This window comes from Anopheles ziemanni, chromosome 3 (genome assembly GCF_943734765.1).
Source record: "Anopheles ziemanni chromosome 3, idAnoZiCoDA_A2_x.2, whole genome shotgun sequence".
NCBI lineage: Eukaryota > Metazoa > Arthropoda > Insecta > Diptera > Culicidae > Anopheles > Anopheles ziemanni.
In genome coordinates, this window is record NC_080706.1 from 61,103,182 (window position 1) to 61,117,188 (window position 14,007).

A 14,007-nucleotide genomic window follows, 5' to 3' on the forward strand; every position below is an offset into this window, starting at 1 on the left:
CAGAAACCAAGTTATCTACAACTTACTGAAAGCCAACCAAATAGATGATATCTCCATTAGGGAGGTTGGAACATCTTTTCAAACGACATAAACCCAACCATGACCTCTAAAGAAATATACAAATGAGTCGCCATTCTCTTCGGCAAAAAACACAACCCTACACCAATCATTCTTAAAACAGGCAATACAGTCATTCCACCAATCGAAGTTCCCGAAACACTGGCCAAACACTTCTCCGACACATCAGCCACCCACAACTTCCCTTCTAACTTTCAAACCCACAAAGCATTATCGGAATCAATACCTCTACACAATATCACCGCCTCAAACAGTAAATATAACAGGTTCTTCTCCATAGATGAACTCCGTTCTTCTCCTTCTTCTTTTTCTTCTTCTTCTTCTTCTTCTTGGCGTAACGACCTCTTGGTCATGCCTGCCCGTTAAGGGCTTACGAGACTTGTTTCCCTATTGTACGTGGATAGTCAGTCCTCTCGTACAGGGGAGGGTCCGGTCTCGGTTGGGAATCGAACCCACGCCGTCGAGGTGGTAAGCCCCGGCGCTCATGGGCAGATTTTCTAACCGGCGCTACCGCTCGGCTGTCGCGGACCCCCATATGAACTCCATTGGGCCCTTCATCAATACCGTGGCAAATCATCCGGTCCGAACAACATAGGCTACCCACTTATACAAAACCTTATTTCTAATGCCAAAACAGTTCTCCTACAGATTTACAATAATATCTGATCTGGAAAACAAGCTACACAATCCCCATCCCCAAGCCCAAGCCCAACAAACCCACTCAAGACATAGACAGCTACCGACCCATCTCCCTCCTGAATTGCATAGACAAGATCATGGAGAGAATGGTAAATAAAAGACTGACACAAAAACTTGAAGACCGCAAACTACTCAGCACCGACCAACACGCTTTCAGAAGTGGAAAAGGAACCGAAAAATACTTTGCCTAACTATACGACATCATAGAAAAACGTTATCCCAAAAACCATCACATACACTGCGGAATTATAGACCTGTCTAAAGCTTTCGATAGAACCTGGCGCTACTCAATCCTCGAACAGCTAAATAGATGGGGCTTTGGAGGACGTCTCGTTACCTACCTTCAAAGTTTCCTCTCCAATCGCACTTTCAAAGTTTTAATCGGTACAGAAGCTTCCAACCTACACATTCAAGCGAATGGTGTCTCTCAAGGGGCCATACTGTCCCACACCCTCTTTCTCATCAGCATCGAACGTCTTTTCTGATCCATCCCCTACAATATCAAGTGCTTCGTATATGCAGATGATATCATTCTCATATCCGCCTCCAATCTTATATCAGAAGCCCGTAAAAACCTACAAGCGGGCATTGATAAAGTCAAACAATGGTCACCCTGGACTGGTTACGAAATTCCCCATAACAAATCCAAAATACTTCATATGTGCAATAGCATCTACCACAGCCTAAAGTCCATCAAATACAAAAACTCGACAATACCAAACGTTAGTAAAGCAGACTTTTTAGGCGGTACTTTTGACCAGCATCTCACTTTCAACTCACACTCCTCCCGAATCAATCTTTTCAGGTTGCGAACGGCACAACTGCGCCATCCGACTACCAGACCACACCTCCATCTACTCAGCCGAAGCGATAGCCATGCTCATCGCCATCGAAGAAAGCCTACAACACGACAAACCCAACGTCATCTTCACCGACAGCGCTAGCGTCCTTCAGGCGCTAGAATCCGGAACCACCAGAGACCCTTACATCCAGCATCTGTCCAACACACCACAATCACCGAAGGTCTCGTTCTGCTGGATCCCTGGTCACACTGGCATCCATGGAAACGAAAAAGCCGATCGTCTAGCCAACGAAGGACCAAACTATACACCAAGCTACGACAACAAGCTTTCGCGCCGTGACTACATCCAATGGAGCAAAACCATCATCGCAAACAACTGGAACACCACTTGGTTGAGAAGCACCACCTCATCCCTGCGGCTCATCAAAGCGACAACCATGCCATGGGAAGACCCTCCATCCCATGAAGATCAGAGAAAACTATCCCGTTTTCGCATCGGTCACACCCGTCTGACCCATGGATACATCACCGACAAATCCAGCCCACCACTATGCAGCTTCTGCGGAGTGGTCATCACCGTTCATCACATCCTCACCACCTGCCACGGATACTCAGCCCAGCGTACGAGCTGCCAACTAGAAACCAACATCGACAGCATCCTCTCACCGGACAGCAACCAACAGAAGAAACTAACCGAGACCGGACCCTCCCCTGTACGAGAGGACTGAGTATCCACGTACAACAGGGAAAAAAGTCTCGTAAGCCCTTACGGCATGACCAAAAGGTCGTTACGCCAAGAAGAAGAAGAAGAAGAACTAGCCACCACCAACAGTAAAGAGGCGAATGAGTGACAAAACGATGACGAAGAAAAAGAAAAAGAAAACCAAGTCAAAGGCCTCTGATGAGCGCTCGGAGTTTCTCTCTGTAGCCTCAAGCAACGGATCGAAGCCATCTAAGATGAGAGTGAGTTTATCCGACTCTCCCGAAAACGAGTCGTCCATGGAGACCTCGAGCGACTCCACCGACGACTCTGGATCGACGGAAACCAGCTCGTCCTCTGGTTTCACCACCGTCAGCTCAAAGAGACGCAAACCAAAGTCGGATGCTGCCTCCCAGCCAGCGTCCAACCAAATTCCTGTCCCAGCCGCAGGGTCCACCTCCGCTTCGTCTGCTCCGACGAAGCTCCCTCCGGTGGTTGTGAGAAGTCTCCCTCTTCACACCATCCGCTCGGCTTTGAAAGCCAGAGCAATAAGTGTCACGTTCCAGCTTTCGGGCATCGGCACTAAAGTCTTTGTCAATTCTCGCCCGGAGATGACAAAGCTCATTAAGTTTCTGACGAATGAAAAAGCGGAGTACTTCACACACGACGTCAAAAGCGAGCGTCCGTTCAAGGTGGTGGTCTACGGTCTGCCACTGATGGAAATTGATGAGATTACCAGCGAACTCCAGGTGCAGCACGGCCTCCAAGTCGTGGACGTGCAACGCATCAAGCGACGGGACGAGCAGGAACGTTCGTACCACAACCAACTATACATTGTGTCGCTGAAGCGCGGCACGTCAACGATCCAGGCCCTCAGGGCCATACGCACCATACAATCGGTGATTATAAGGTGGGAGCCTTATCGAGGCGGGCGCCGGGGGCCCACACAATACATGCGCTGTCTGCAGTTCGGACACGGCTCACGAAACTGCAACATGCATCCCCGCTGTTCCGTCTGTGCCGGTGGACACCCTACGGCGGAGTGTCCCAATCTCGAGAGCATTAAATGTGCTAACTGCCAGGGTGAGCACAAAGCTGACAGTCCAGAGTGCCCCAAGCGCTCTATGTACCTGGACATACGCAAACAAGCCAGCAATCGAGGCCGGCAAAACCAAGTCAAAACTGCCAAGGCCCAACCAGTGGCTCCTCCTCCGCCTAGCCTGAACTCAGCTGAGGAATTCCCCCCAGCACCTTTCACCAACTCCGAGGCTCCCGTACTTCCGTCCTGGGCCGCGAAGTCGAACACCCTCAAGCCCTCTGTCCCACCAGCGGCCAAGAAGGTTCCCCCTAGAGAGGTAGCAGCCCCCGCACCAGGCCCGTCGGACCTCTACGATGCGGACACGCTGCTGCTTATTCTAGCGGAAATGACCCAAAGTCTTCGGAGCTGTCGCACTCGACTGGAGCAACTAAACGCCATTGCGTCCATACTCATCCGATATGGATAAGCTGAAAATAGTCACGTGGAACGCACGCTCGGTTCGAGCGAAAGCCATTCCGCTGGGGGACCTTCTTACCAGACAAAACATCGACGTCGCCCTGTTGGTTGAGACGGGACTGAAGGCCAACCAGAGTTTCTACCTGGGCGATTACTCCATCCATCGCCTTGACCGCCTCGGAGATCGCTCCGGAGGTGGGGTAGCCATTGCCATCCGCCGGGGCCTACGCCACAAGCTACTCCCACACTACGGAACCACCATCGTAGAGGCCATCGGGGTCGAGGTCATGACCAGCACTGGCACTCTGCACCTGATTGCGGCCAACTGCCCCCGGCAGTGCTCCCAACGCAGCGGCCTTGCAGCAGCATTCCAGCAGGACCTCCGGCGACTCACACAATCCCGCTCGCGCTTCGTTCTCGGGGGAGATCTCAACGTGAGACACCAGTTGTGGGGAAACCTTCGAGGCAACTCGAATGGAATACTCCTGACGGATTTTACTCAGCTCGGCTTCTTCACCGTAGGCTTCCCGAACCGTCCAACCCACATCCCAGCACGTGGCTCTCCCTGCACCATCGACCTCTTCCTCGCGAACGTGGTAATCATGCGGCCAGCCACTGTGTGTGCTCAACTCGGACCACTTCCACTGGCACGGCGCAAAAATTATCACAAGGCCAACTGGGAGCGGTTTCAACGCCTGGTTGATAGCAGCATACCAAACATGGAGGTTGCGTCGTCTCAGACCATCGAGTGGGCCATGCTGGAGAACATCACTAAAGCGACTGAACTGGAGTCCGTTCCGGAGGTCCGAATCAGAGGGGACGTCCAGCAGCTGGACCAGTACACCCGCCATCTGATCTGGCAGCGGAACACCTTGAGGCAGCAGTTTCAGAGGACGGAGGAAGTGCTGCTCAAACAACAGGCAGCTCGCCTGGAGAGAGAAAACTCTGCACGTTGATGAGATTCGGAAATTTGGTCAGGAATTTAGTGGAAGCAAAAAGTTTGGCCAGGTAGTGGAAGGAATGGACGATCGTTCTCCTGCCTTCTGGAAAATGGCCAAAGTACTCAAGCGGTAGCCCCGGCCCATCCCTCCCCTGGTAATAGCAGGGCAAACTCTGCTCGTCCTAGGGGGGAGATTCGACGCCTTTGCGGCCCAGTTTGCTGCTGCCCATCGGCTCGGTGACGACCTCCAGAGCCCCACGAGAGTGGGGTCTCCAACACTATCTCCAACCTCGTGGCGGAGCCGCCCTGGTTCTCTTGGACGTCGAGACAACCGCAATGGTTCTCTTGGATGTCGAGAAGGCGTTTGACAACGTGTGGAATGACGGTATGGCTTTGGTGACCACCTCACCAAACTGATCCAGAGCTACCTGATGGGTCGAACTTTCGTGTAGTCGTGGGATCGACACCATCCAGCACATCCAGAGTATTGGCCGGAGTCCCTCAGGGAAGCGTACTGGGTGCGCTGCTGTACGTCATCTTCACTGCAGACATCCCAACCCTAGCGGAGCTGAAAAGCAGAGCGCAACGAAGCCTCGACATCGTGGTGAGGTATGCGGAGTCTTGGAAAATTAAGATCAACCAGGTAAAACCCCAGGCGATCACCTTAGCACTTCTGTTCCGCAAGGATCTCCTCAAACCAAAGGTAAACCAACTACCAAGTGGTACTTCAATACAGGGGTTTTCTGAGGGCAAGTACCTTAGTCTCACAATCGACCAGTAGCTTTTGTCAGGAGTGCATATCGCTATAATTATTTGGAAATTGGCCATACCAACAACATATTTTTACCCTTTCATACACTGTCGATAACTAAGTTATGTTATCTAAGTGCGAATGTACATAAAAAGTAAATTCATGTATCGTTGAACAGAATCGTCCGTATGATACTAAACTCCTCCCGATAATGCGCTTTGTTTTGTCGTCGTTCGTGTGCGTTGACAATCTGTGTTACTGGTTTCATATACATTTTTCTTCCAATGTGCACAATTAAGACGAAAAATATTTAGCCGAGACCTGATTAACGCTTTTGTAAGAGTACGTGGGAATTAATGTACGCGCAGTTTACGGAGTAAAAGCAATAGTTAAAATATTTATTTGAAGCTACCGGCAAACATGGAAATTCAATTAGACACAAGCCAGGAATTTACATCAATCACAAGCAAGTGCATTATTAGCCTGATTTTTAGCCGGTCAAGAGGACTAGAGTAAACCTTGTGTAAACAGGGCTGTAGATGAATTTACTTGGTAGGTTTCTTTCCTTTCTATGCTTATAACAAGGCATGACGACTGCACATTATTTCTTGGTGCTTCTATTATGCATGGCAGTAGCTTGTTCCATTGATTAGTGCAATTAGCGTTTAATAGTCGCACCAACATAACACCATTGGTATATAAGGCGTTTGGAAACCGTTCCATCGTCAACATACCAGAAGCAGTTGTGCAGTCGTTTTCATCATGGAAATCCACCAGGTACCAGATATTTTTCAACCGAAACCTGTTCGCGTTTCGCAGTTAACAAACTACCAGCAGCGTTCGAAGGCAGCGCCCAACTATGGCAGAACCGTTCCTCGCATGCGCACCATCCCCCTCGTGTGGCAAGCCGTTAAGGATACGTTCTACGATTTTGCATCCATTTCAAAAGTACACGGCATGTACTATCTGCAGCGGCAAGCTACGAGTGGCCTGGTGCGTTTACTGTGGATCGTGATCATAGTGGTCTTTTTTGGGTTCGGCGTGGCGCTCATATTTCTGTTGTGGCAAAAGTTTATCGATTCACCTACCCGCATGACCATCGCGTCCGAGATGAAGATTATGCAGGTGCCATTCCCGGGCGTCACCCTGTGTCATCCGCAGAGTGTGGTAGACTACAAGGCGGCACAGTTCGTAGAGAAAATGTATGGCACAAGAGGGTTTGCGTTCGGTTTCGCAACACTCACTCAATCGTTTCCTAACCGCTGCGTCTTTCATCCACCAGCAAATTTCCACTCGGAGCCACCAAGGAGTCCATCTTGAAGGGTCTGCCATCGCTCGGCTACTTCACCGAGCACCAGTGGACGTACCCGCGACCACAGGACCTGAAGATGATCGATAAGGTGCTGCAACTGAACAACTACACCATCGAGCGGGCGATCGATGAGCTCGGCATGATCTGCCAGGACTTTATAGTCGTGTGCTACTGGGCCGGTAAGAAGTTTCCCTGCTTCGGGAAGCACTCCTTCCTTGGGTGGATCGGCTCGACCAGCCATTACGGGGCGTGCTGCTCGTACAACTATCATCCGAATGTGCGCGGTAGCAGCAGAACACCCTTCGCCGTTAACACATACGGCATCCATGGTGGACTCAGTGTCATTGGGACTGGATACCCTCAGGCATCGGATGGCAAATCGGGAGCACTCTACTCCGAAGGTTTCATGGTGAGTCATGCAACTGAGGCATTATAGTATGGGCATTCAGCACCCCCAACCGTTACACTTTAGCTCATGATACACCATCCGCACGACTTCGCCGTCGAGGCGTCTCCACTGACACTTCTGCGGCTCGGGAAGGAAACGTTCGTCAATGTCCTACCAACGGATTCACGCTGCTCCGAGCAGGTGCTATCGCTGCCCCAGAGCCAACGGGACTGCATCGTCGGCAGCGACTTTAATCCACCGGTGGAAAACTATCGCCAGCCGGCCTGCACACTGGAATGCCTACGAAACGAAGTGTACCGGAAATGCGGCTGCCATCCGTTCCATTTGCCTCGACCGGTAGGTATGGCTAATGGACGGGGCATACGAAACTGTACTATCTTCGATTCGATTTGTTTTGTAGAAAATTACTGTAAGTACTCAAACCATATATGACAACCAAGTTCGAGTCCTCAGTGTAGAATACTGTTACTGTCTGTTATTAAAATCCATTATAGTTGACTATAAAAAATTTAATTTCATCGCAGTTTTGTCAACACACTTTGCTTCAATCTTAGTTTTATGATATTATTATGGATTCATCAAATTCGAAGTTTCATGTAAATAGTTCACAAGTTTCATTTCAAGATATCATTTCAATTTTATAAAATTGTCTTGTAAAATGTTCTCCCGTCCTGAATTTCAGGAGAGTTAGAGCTACAACTTTTCATTGTTATGAGATCGTCTAGTCGATTAAACCATTTGAAGTTTAATTTAGTTTACGCAGTATGCTTTACTGATTTTACGTATTTTGTCCGATATCGTTCGCAGATATGTTCAAACGATTAAAATGTAACTGCTTGCCGGCATGCAGCGACGTAACTTATAAGACGGCATCGGTTGTGTCCGATTTTTCCGCCCATAATTTTACCATCAATCCATTCTAGTAAGAACACCACAACATTTAGAGCCGCAGAATGTTTAGTTCAAGCTAATGCAATACGTCCTTTTTCTCATTTTTGCACAGCAAGGAAACCAATCTGACTAAATTTGAGTTTATTTTTCATATCTTCATGAGCAACCAAGTCGTCGCAGCCAACAGAAGAATCGTCGTTGTGTCTTGGATTTCACTGCTTTGTAAGTAACGTGGAAATACAAAATGCATCCCCTGTGACTCATTTGCGATTACTCTATTTCTGCAGCTAATCTTGGTGGTGCATTCAGTTTGTGTCTCGGAATAAGCGTTCTTTCGCTATGCGAGGTACTTTTTTTCATGTTATTTCGGTTCCGGAAAGTATACTTCAAATTAAAGCATCAACAAGAGCAACAGATAAAAGTCGTTGCACCGTTGGCCCGTCTGCAACGATTCGAACTGCCGGTGAAATCAACAATCATAAAATAATTAATTCGTCATATGTGCCTCATAGTTAACTGATTCATTGCCGCTTCTCCTATTTGCCATCGGTCACACATAAGACGATGGCAAAATACCTCTACGGGAAACAATACGCAGGTCACATCTTGATTAAGCCAGACACCTTTTATAACTTTTCAAGTCCTTTAAGACTCTGACGCATTAAGAAAAATCGCGGCAATCAACGAATAGTCATAAATGGAAAGTTCTTCTCACATTCACAATGCTGACGCTTGGCACCGCATATACAAAAGAAATAGAAAAACATTTTGTGCGTACTAACCCACTGTTAGGTAATGTTCTGACCCTACGTAAAACTTTTCAAGGAAAAGAGATGTAAAATGTACACTTCCGCAAAACTGTAAATTCAATGGAATCGTTTATGATTTCATACATTTCCTATAACATCGGATGTCATTTTCATTTTTTATAATGTTCATACATTTTCTATAATGTAAATGGTAATAAAATGCCACTCGGTATCAAGCTTCGATATGGAACGCATTTAGCATATGGCATCGTAACTTTGGCCAGACCAAGGCTTCCAAATGATTTTGGAAACCTTTCTCCATAACTAACAAAATAGTCAAAACCCAAATCAGCTGAGTTCGGCGGACAGGAAATATTTCTCAACATCAAATAAATTCGTTCCGCGATATAGTAGTTGGAAGAGCGAATATATAATCTAACGATGTTTTTGCCTGGAACGTTAAGTTCTGAAGAAGTTTTGCTCCATAAATAAATAAAAATGCAACTAAAAGCCGAAGCAATTATAGAAACTTTTTTTCTTAAGATTTGTTTTGCTTGGTTTTCAAATACCGTTGATTTTATACATGGGGGTCCGCGACAGCCGAGCGGTAGCGCCGGTTAGAAAATCGGCCCATTAGCGCCGGGGCTCACCAGCTCGACGGCGTGGGTTCAAGGGTTTGGCAGTCGACGTTTTAAGGTATGCATTTTGGCTCACATTACCTTAGATATCCAAACCAATGACGGTTGCTTAGGATAAAACACCAGGTCGTTAAATACAATAAAATAAATATTTTTCTCAACTTTTTCGACGCTACTTTCAATACATCAGAAGCCTTCTCTTGTTTCAATTGCCTAGAATGAGGTATTGTGTAGTTTATTTGAATTTCACGTTCAGCTTGATGTTGTAAACCAGTTAATTTAAAGTATTGCAATAAAGATTGCTTTATTGTATTCAGAGAATAGATTAATTCTAAAGTATAGGGAAATTTCCAGTACATAGAACAGGCATCTGTGAAAATTATAAAAATCGGACATATCTTGGAAAGGCCAATGAACGGACTGCTTGTTAAATATTTCACTTGAAGCTCTTAGACACAAGCCCTCTCTTTTTTTATGTTTTATATTTTTGGTTTAATTTAAACATTCCAATTACAGTGCCGCTTGCTGCTTTTCTAAATTTCCAAACTAAGAACTAATGAAGTACACTAAATAAGTTCCGTTTTGGTATCAAATGTCCTACGTGAAACAAATCAAATAAGCATAAATACACCAAGCCAGAATGCTCAAGCTAACATATCTTCGTTTATGATTTTCCTTCGTTGCAAGCTTCTCTCGCATGCTTCACGTCGCTTTGTGTCGTTTCGGTACGACAAATCGCTCACTGGTTAGTTGTCGAATAGATGTTTAAGTTTGGGATTCCGTTGGAACAATGGTAATCCAGTGCAGGTTGTGCAATGACGGAGATCACGGCAGGGATGGCCAGCAGCACCCGTTCTTTCTGCCCTACGTAAAATGTCGACATTCATGATATAATAAATAAATCAGTGACGATGTGATCTTAGGCTTCGCTGTTACTGCAAGGGAGAGAAATTATGAAAACAAATCAGAGATTAGATGAACGGTTCTGCGCACCCAGGGAAAGCTTAGCATGCGAATTCTTATCGGTTCGCTGATTAACTGCCTCATTAACTTTTGTTCGTGTAAACAAAAGCAACTGTGGCAAGGCAAGGTCACGGTCAAATTCCGATAAGTGTTCCCGGTGCGTTGCGTAATAATTTCGCCAAAACTTACATTTTCAATAATACTTTCAATGGTCAGCATTTCGTGACCATAGCAAAACACTTCTCGCTTAGTGCCGAGAGAATTTGTTTTGCTTTGAAACTGTGGGCGAAGCGCTCGATGATGGCAGAGTTTCTCGTGTTTGCTGTAGTTGTATAGCAACGGTCCCCATAAATAGATCACACGTACAACAACGCCGCCGAACAGTCGTCGTTGCTTAATACGAACGAATAGCCGGTGGGACGGTAGCGCATTCGTCGCTCAGTGTCTCATCGATGACCGGGCGGTAGTCGATGGTCACGTTGCCGGTCGCCGGGTCGATCCACGTCAGCGTGTGTTTACGCCAGTGCTCTTCAACCGGTTTCTTCTGCTGTCCTTCAAGGGGTTTGCTGAAGTCCTGTGGGTATGAAATAAAAATAACAATAACAATAATTAAAACATGTGCGTATAGCGTAAGCATGGTTGCTATTAGTGGCGAAATTCAAGCGTAATGTAGGATTTAACTTTTTTTGTGCTGCATACAAAGCAGTACAGCAGTACAACATATTTACTACTTTTTCTTGTTTCTTGTGCTAGATACAGAACTTTTAAAACAAATTCGATTCGATATTATATTTACAATTTGTGCAATAGTAGTATGATAAATAAACTAATACGAGGTAAATCTTTGGAATCATATCCATCGTACTATCAAAAACGTTGACCTGTTAAAACAAGGCCACAAATCAAAATCAAAACGGAAAGACAAATATTTTAATTGTATGATGTAGTGTCAGATTGTTGATGTAAGAAAATTAATTGCCTCCAACCTTAATAAAAGAATAAGCAATTACATTTAAGTTGAGGTGCTGTTTCGATTTAAATAAATTTGTACCTACTTTGTTTTGAAATTATGAGTGTAACGATCATCTAATATACCAATAAGCACCGTAAAATAGAAAGACGATACTTACATATTCATCGATACGCTGTTTATAGTCCTCGCGTGCGTGAGCACCGCGCGATTCCTTTCGGTTTTCCGCGGCAACGATCGTCATATTTGCATTCAGCAGTAGATTCTGCAGCTCGAGCGTTTCCACGAGATCCGAGTTCCAAACCAAAGAGCGATCTGACACCTTAACGTCTTTGATAGTTTTGTAAATGTCGTCCATTTTGCGCACGCCTTCCTGGAGCGTTTTCTCCTCGCGGAAAACGGCCGCGTGCGTCTGCATGGTCTTCTGCATGTTCAAACGCAACGTCGACGTCGGCACCGAACCGTTCGCATTTCGTACCCAATCCAGGTTAGCGACCGAAGCTTCTCCAGCGTTTGGCTTGAGATCCTGCACTTTTTCGCCCGGGCGGTTCTCTTGTGCGATTGTCTTGGCACAGGCTCGACCAAAAACGACCAAATCGAGCAAGGAGTTAGCTCCCAGTCGGTTTGCACCGTGCACCGACGAGCAGGCGGATTCACCGCACGCGTACAGCCCCGGGACAACCTGATCGGCTCCGCTGACGGAGGTCAACACTTGACCCTTGTAGTTCGTCGGCACACCACCCATATTGTAGTGCACGGTCGGAAGCACAGGAATCGGTTCACGAGTGACGTCGACACCGGCGAAAATCATGGCCGTCTCGGAGATACCCGGCAGACGCTGGGCCAACTGCTCTGGGGGTAGATGATGCAGCTGCAGGTAAACGTGATCCTTCTCGGGTCCACAACCACGTCCTTCGCGGATTTCAATGGTCATCGAACGTGACACGACATCACGAGATGCAAGATCCTTTGCTACCGGTGCGTAACGCTCCATGAAACGTTCGCCTTGTGAGTTAATAAGATAGCCACCCTCTCCACGGCAGCCTTCGGTGATCAAACAACCTGCTCCGTAGATGCCGGTCGGGTGGAACTGTACGAATTCCAAATCCTCCGAGGGTAGACCAGCGCGGGCAACCATGGCCGTACCGTCTCCGGTACAGGTATGGGCCGAGGTGCAAGAAAAGTATGCACGTCCATACCCACCCGTGGCCAGCACAGTATTCTTCGCCCGGAACCTATGGATGCTGCCGTCTTCCAGGTTCATCGCGATCACACCAACACATTCACCGTTTTGCATTAACAAATCCATGGCAAAGTACTCGATGAAGTAATTGCAATCGTAGCTAAGCGACTGTCCATACAGCGTATGCAACAACGAGTGTCCGGTACGATCGGCAACACAACAGCATCGATGCGCCTGACCTCCCTTGCCGTACTTCAAGCTCTGTCCACCGAACGCGCGCTGGTAGATCTTACCGTCGGGCGTGCGAGAAAACGGCATACCGTAGTTTTCCAGCTCAATGACGGCCTTCGGTGCCTCGCGGGTCATGTAGTGGATAGCATCCTGGTCTCCCAACCAGTCGGAACCTTTCACCGTATCGTACATGTGCCACTTCCAGTCGTCTTCCTCCATATTTCCCAGAGCAGCATTGATTCCGCCCTGCGCCGCCACCGTGTGGGAACGGGTGGGGAATAGTTTCGTGATGACAGCCGTCTTGAACCCTTCCGCAACCAAACCGAAGGCGGCACGCAATCCAGCTCCACCTGCGCCGACCACCACGGCATCGTAAGTGTGGTCCACTACCGGATACTCACGAGAAATGGCATCTGGGTTCGATTTGGCAGTATTCTGCCCAACGGTAAAGTGTAAATTTCGTTGTGAAGCACCGGCAGACAGCCCACGGACCTGTAGCAAAAAAAAATAGGGACACGATTACACCTTTCTTCTACGCAATTGAGAGCAATCAACACACATAACCTCCAAAGCATTATATTGACAAAATAAAATCAATTCTCGTACTCTGGCTTTTGTGTGATAAATGAAAAATTCCATTCACCATCTCCAATAAACTTTGCCATGGAACGTATTTTACAACTCGCAGATTCTATCTAATTATTTATCCACACGCATTACATAACGACACTCGACAAGTATTCGAGAGAAACGACACAGAGTAGCCGATTTTGCACAACGTTGTGTAATCTTTTTCTAACACCAGAAAGCTATCTGGAAAAGCTTGTGTAAAATTACGGTTTTGGCCATTTGTAATGGAAAATCGGAAACCATTCAAACACTGCACGATTGTATCACAATCACTTACCGCTGAAAGGGCGTTCTTTGCCAGCACCGTTGGAAGTCGTATCATTCCGCTCATCTCGAACGATCTGAGGAACTGAGGCAATCACACGACCAGCACCGCCGTCCTTGCCGACGGTATGAAAACTGCTAATTTTATCTGCTGTTTGACATCGCGATTTTCATGAGACAGTTTTGAAAAGAAAAAAAAACTCACGTCAAACTCGATGGTGTTGGGTGTTCTGTTTATAACATCAGTGGTTCAAAGTTTCACAAATAACAAGCGATGAAACGGGATGACCTGACTAAACTAC

The 14,007-nt window shown here is 47.1% G+C and overlaps 2 protein-coding genes across 2 annotated transcripts; one reads left to right on the forward strand and one right to left on the reverse strand.

Moving 5' to 3' along the window:
- The first annotated feature begins 6,227 nt into the window (after positions 1 to 6,227).
- On the forward strand, positions 6,228 to 8,564 carry LOC131285181 (sodium channel protein Nach-like). Its single transcript, XM_058314043.1, has 6 exons — positions 6,228 to 6,667; positions 6,748 to 7,186; positions 7,250 to 7,595; positions 7,994 to 8,108; positions 8,190 to 8,299; positions 8,365 to 8,564. Exons 1-6 carry the CDS (start codon positions 6,228 to 6,230, stop codon positions 8,562 to 8,564), a joined length of 1,650 nt encoding a protein of 549 aa, XP_058170026.1.
- Positions 8,565 to 9,690: 1,126 nt separating this feature from the next.
- Positions 9,691 to 13,822, reverse strand: LOC131288893 (succinate dehydrogenase [ubiquinone] flavoprotein subunit, mitochondrial). Its single transcript, XM_058318073.1, has 4 exons — positions 13,719 to 13,822; positions 11,558 to 13,303; positions 10,617 to 11,001; positions 9,691 to 10,399 (listed from the first exon to the last, which is right to left on the reverse strand). Exons 1-3 carry the CDS (start codon positions 13,770 to 13,772, stop codon positions 10,822 to 10,824), a joined length of 1,980 nt encoding a protein of 659 aa, XP_058174056.1. The 5' UTR covers positions 13,773 to 13,822; the 3' UTR covers positions 9,691 to 10,399; positions 10,617 to 10,821.
- Between the last annotated feature and the right edge of the window lie 185 nt (positions 13,823 to 14,007).

What these genes read in the sequence shown, in the direction of transcription:
- LOC131288893 (XM_058318073.1), bottom strand. Translation starts at nt 13,772, where the DNA reads ATGAGCGGAATGATACGACTTCCAACGGTGCTGGCAAAGAACGCCCTT. An exon ending in CAAAGAACGCCCTTTCAGCG is followed by an intron (nt 13,304 to 13,718) that starts GTAAGTGATTGT and finishes TTTTTGCTACAG; the next exon opens with GTCCGTGGGCTGTCTGCCGG. An exon ending in AACAGCGTATCGATGAATAT is followed by an intron (nt 11,002 to 11,557) that starts GTAAGTATCGTC and finishes TCATACCCACAG; the next exon opens with GACTTCAGCAAACCCCTTGA.
- LOC131285181 (XM_058314043.1), top strand. Translation starts at nt 6,228, where the DNA reads ATGGAAATCCACCAGGTACCAGATATTTTTCAACCGAAACCTGTTCGC. An exon ending in TCTACTCCGAAGGTTTCATG is followed by an intron (nt 7,187 to 7,249) that starts GTGAGTCATGCA and finishes GTTACACTTTAG; the next exon opens with CTCATGATACACCATCCGCA. An exon ending in GTCTTGGATTTCACTGCTTT is followed by an intron (nt 8,300 to 8,364) that starts GTAAGTAACGTG and finishes CTATTTCTGCAG; the next exon opens with CTAATCTTGGTGGTGCATTC.